The following is a 4277-nucleotide window of genomic DNA, read 5'->3' as shown; positions in this document are numbered from 1 at the left end:
TACATGGAGGTATGTCCTCTCTACACACTCCCTACACAAACTATCCTACTGGTATATCCTGACCCTCTCCCTCTCTCAACCCTCCCCTCCCCCCTCTCTCTCTCACACACACACACACACACACACACACACACACACACACACACACACACACACACACACACACACACACACACACACGTACACTCGTGTTCATCACATTCAAATTCAAATGGCTTTATTGGCATGAGATTATTTTGAGAACATTGAGATTATTTTGAGAACATTGCCAAAAATGTGTCAACAAACAAATGAAAAAAAGCCCATAGAATTAAAATATCACTCTTTCAGTCTCCCTCTGGTCTAACTCTCTACAGTAACTCTAACTCTGTCTCCTCTCTCTCTCTCTCTCTCTCTCTCTCTCTCCTCTCTCTGTCTCCTCTCTCTCTCTCTGTCTCCTCTCTCTCTCTCTCTCTCTCTCTCTCTCTCTCTCTCTCCTCTCTCCTCACTGTCTCCTCTCTCTCTCTCTCTCTCTCCGTCTCCTCTCTCTCTCTCTCTCTCTCTCTGTCTCCTCTCTCTGTCTCCTCTCTATCTCTCTGTCTCCACTCTCTCTCTCTGTCTCCTCTCTCTCTCTCTCTCTGTCTCCTCTCTCTCTCTCTCTCTCTCTCTCTCATCCCCCCATCTCTCAGGGGAAGCTCCATGACCCTCATGGTATGGGGATCATCCCTAGGATCGCTGACGACATCTTCAACCACATATTTGCCATGGACGAGAACCTGGAGTTCCACATCAAGGTGAACACTGCCAGAACCACAGAACACACAGCAGAACCCGGCGGCCCTCACAGAACCCTCACCAGAACCCTCACAGAACTGAGAAGGATATTTTCTCTGAATGCACCGTTTTGGACCTCTAACACAACACCAACATTGCAGTGTACTTTTCCCCATGAGGAAGAGATCAAGTAATTGTAAAAATACATTTATTGTAAAGATACATGGTGTCAGTATTCTCCCTCCTGTCTTGGACAGGTGTCGTATTTTGAGATCTACATGGACAAGATCAGAGACCTGCTGGATGGTGAGCATCTACTGGAGATACCTGCAGTTCAGAGGAGGAGAAACAAAGAGAGAGGAGACATAGAGAGAGAGGAGAGATGGAGAGAGAGAGAGAGAGAGAGACAGAGAGGAGAGATAGAGACATAGAGAGAGAGGAGAGATAGAGAGAGCAGAGATAGAGAGAGGAGGGATAGAGAGAGCAGAGATAGAGAGAGGAGAGACAGAGAGGAGAGATAGAGACATAGAGAGAGAGGAGAGATAGAGAGAGCAGAGATAGAGAGAGAGAGGAGAGAGAGAGAGAGAGGAGAGATAGAGAGGAGAGATAGAGACAGAGAGAGAGGAGAGATAGAGAGAGCAGAGATAGAGAGAGGAGGGATAGAGAGAGGAGAGACAGAGAGGAGAGATAGAGAGAGAGGAGAGATAGAGAGGAGAGAGAGAGAGGAGAGATAGAGAGAGAGGAGAGATGGAGAGAGAGAGGAGAGAGAGAGAGAGGAGAGATAGAGAGAGGAGAGATAGAGATTGAGAGAGAGAGAGGAGGGATAGAGAGAGAGGCAGGGGCGTGGGAAGGCAATTTGAGTGGGGGTGCTGAGGTGCTGTCTATAATCTAGGCAGGGATTGTCAGGGAAATGTCCCTCCCTCCCTCTTGTCAGGGAAATGTCCCTCCCTCCCTCTTGTCAGGGAAATGTCCCTCCCTCCCTCTTGTCAGGGAAATGTCCCTCCCTCCCTCTTGTCAGGGAAATGTGCCTCCCTCCCTCTTGTCAGGGAAATGTCCCTCCCTCCCTCTTGTCAGGGAAATGTCCCACACGCACACAATACAAAGACGTGATGTTAAATATTTAAATAAAAAATGTATTGGAATTTACAGTTGAATGAGCGGTAAAGGGGAGGAAAGCTGCATCAGAGCTAACACATGCAGGATAATGTAAACAGACGGTCAATCTACTCATTCAGAACTAACGTTAGTGTGGTTAGCACTCTGCATGCAGTAATGTAAAACAGCTAGATGGTCAATCTACTCATTCAGAACTAACGTTAGCGTTGTTAGCGCTACGCATGCAGTAATGTAAACAGCTAGACGATCAGTCAAATGACACGCACACGCCCCTACAGTACATCATTTGACACACCAAAAAGTTTGAATAGGCCTGATAGGTTAGGCATAAACAGCTTTTTGTCACAGCATCCCTAGCCTCAAACATGCCATAGCATAACACAGAATATCCAATTGAACTGGTGCAATGTGGGAAATTGCCCTTCCTACGGTATGAATGTATTTTTAAAGTATGTCGATCAGCTCATCATCCAATTCCTGGCTACAGCCACTACAAAAATGACATTGACCATTACACACATTCTGCATGACGGCAACAATAACGAAAAATAAAGGATAAATTTGAAACTCTCTAGCCACACTGTCTGCAGTGCTCCTAGCCTGGGGGTCGGCGAGCACAATAGAAGAAGGTCCTGGTTGTTTTAACATTTTTGGCTTTGAAACATCTGAGATGCATTTTTGCACCATGTTGTAGGTTACTTTGTCTGTTAGCTAACTCTTGCCGCGCGTTTGCAATCGAATTTGTAACAACTTAGTAACGGCGTTGTGAGGCCGTAGCAGGACTGCCACGCCTGTGATCACTCAAAACTAACAAATACATTTTTTCAACTTCTGTTTTCCTACCCAAAGTAATTTTTTTTATTTTTTTTATTGCACTCACGAGGGGTGCTCCTCTGCAGCTCCTCCTGTCTGCTGCTAGGGGGCGCTGCAGCACACTCAGCACCCCACTTCCAGCGCCCCTGGAGAGAGAGAGAGGAGAGATAGAGAGAGGAGAGATAGAGAGAGATAGAGAGAGGAGAGATAGAGAGGAGAGATAGAGAGAGGAGAGATAGAGAGAGGAGAGATAGAGAGAGGAGAGAGAGAGATGAGAGAGGAGAGATAGAGAGAGGAGAGAGAGAGAGGAGAGAGGAGAGATAGAGAGAGATAGAGAGAGGAGAGATAGAGAGAGGAGAGAGAGAGATGAGAGAGGAGAGATGGAGAGGCGGAGAGAGAGGAGCGATAGAGAGAGAGGAGAGATAGAGAGAGAGGAGAGATAGAGAGAGGAGAGAGAGAGAGAGATAGAGAGAGGAGAGATAAAGAGAGATAGAGAGAGGAGAGATAGAGAGAGGAGAGATAGAGAGAGATAGATAGAGAGCAGAGATAGAGAGAGGAGAGATAGAGAGAGATAGAGAGAGGAGCGATAGAGAGAGGAGAGAGAGGGTTGAGAGAGGAGAGATGGAGAGGCGGAGAGAGAGGAGCGATAGAGAGAGAGGAGAGATAGAGAGAGAGGAGAGAGAGGAGAGATAGAGAGAGAGGAGAGATAGAGAGAGGAGAGAGAGAGGAGTGATAGAGAGAGGAGAGATGGAGAGGCGGAGAGAGGGGGAGGGTATGCATGGCGTGATGGAAAGCTAGTAACGGGTGACATGCGGACGTGACTGGGGTAGATTGGGGTAGATGGCGTGACTGGGGTAGATTGGGGTAGATGGTGTGACTGGGGTAGATTGGGGTAGATGGTGTGACTGGGGTAGATTGGGGTAGATGGCGTGACTGGGGTGGATTGGGGTAGATGGCGTGACTGGGGTAGATTGGGGTAGATGGTGTGACTGGGGTAGATTGGGGTAGATGGTGTGACTGGGGTAGATTGGGGTAGATGGTGTGACTGGGGTAGATTGGGGTAGATGGTGTGACTGGGGTAGACTGGGGTAGATGGTGTGACTGGGGTAGATTGGGGTAGATGGTGTGACTGGGGTAGATTGGGGTAGATGGTGTGACTGGGGTAGATTGGGGTAGATGGTGTGACTGGGGTAGATTGGGGTAGATGGCGTGACTGGGGGAGATTGGGGTAGATGGCGTGACTGGGGTAGATTGGGGTAAGTGGCGTGACTGGGGTAGATTGGGGTAGATGGCGTGACTGGGGTAGATTGGGGTAGATGGCGTGACTGGGGTAGATTGGGGTAGATGGCGTGACTGGGGGAGATTGGGGTAGATGGCGTGACTGGGGTAGATTGGGGTAGATGGTGTGACTGGGGTAGATGGCGTGACTGGGGTAGATTGGGGTAGATGGCGTGACTGGGGTAGATTGGGGTAGATGGTGTGACTGGGGCAGATTAGGGTAGATGGTGTGACTGGGGTAGATTGGGGTAGATGGTGTGACTGGGGTAGATTGGGGTAGATGGTGTGACTGGGGTAGATTAGGGTAGATGGTGTGA

General features: G+C 48.7%; 1 protein-coding gene across 1 annotated transcript in view; it reads left to right on the top strand.

Annotated features, from left to right (window-relative positions):
- kif5ab (kinesin family member 5A, b) overlaps nucleotides 1-4277 on the top strand; it is a gene marked incomplete at both ends in the record, with an annotated part of 161267 nt that overhangs the window by 83539 nt on the left and 73451 nt on the right. Inside the window, 2 exons of the mRNA XM_084462694.1 lie at nucleotides 669-773; nucleotides 1011-1059. Of these exons, the coding sequence (XP_084318820.1) occupies nucleotides 669-773; nucleotides 1011-1059 (154 nt within the window). The remainder of the gene's footprint in view (nucleotides 1-668; nucleotides 774-1010; nucleotides 1060-4277) is intronic.

This window comes from Borostomias antarcticus (genome assembly GCF_949987555.1).
Source record: "Borostomias antarcticus genome assembly, contig: scaffold_69, whole genome shotgun sequence".
In the NCBI taxonomy this organism is placed as follows: domain Eukaryota; kingdom Metazoa; phylum Chordata; class Actinopteri; order Stomiiformes; family Stomiidae; genus Borostomias; species Borostomias antarcticus.
Note: the sequence above shows the minus strand (reverse complement) of the source record. Positions and strands in the feature narration are given on the sequence as shown.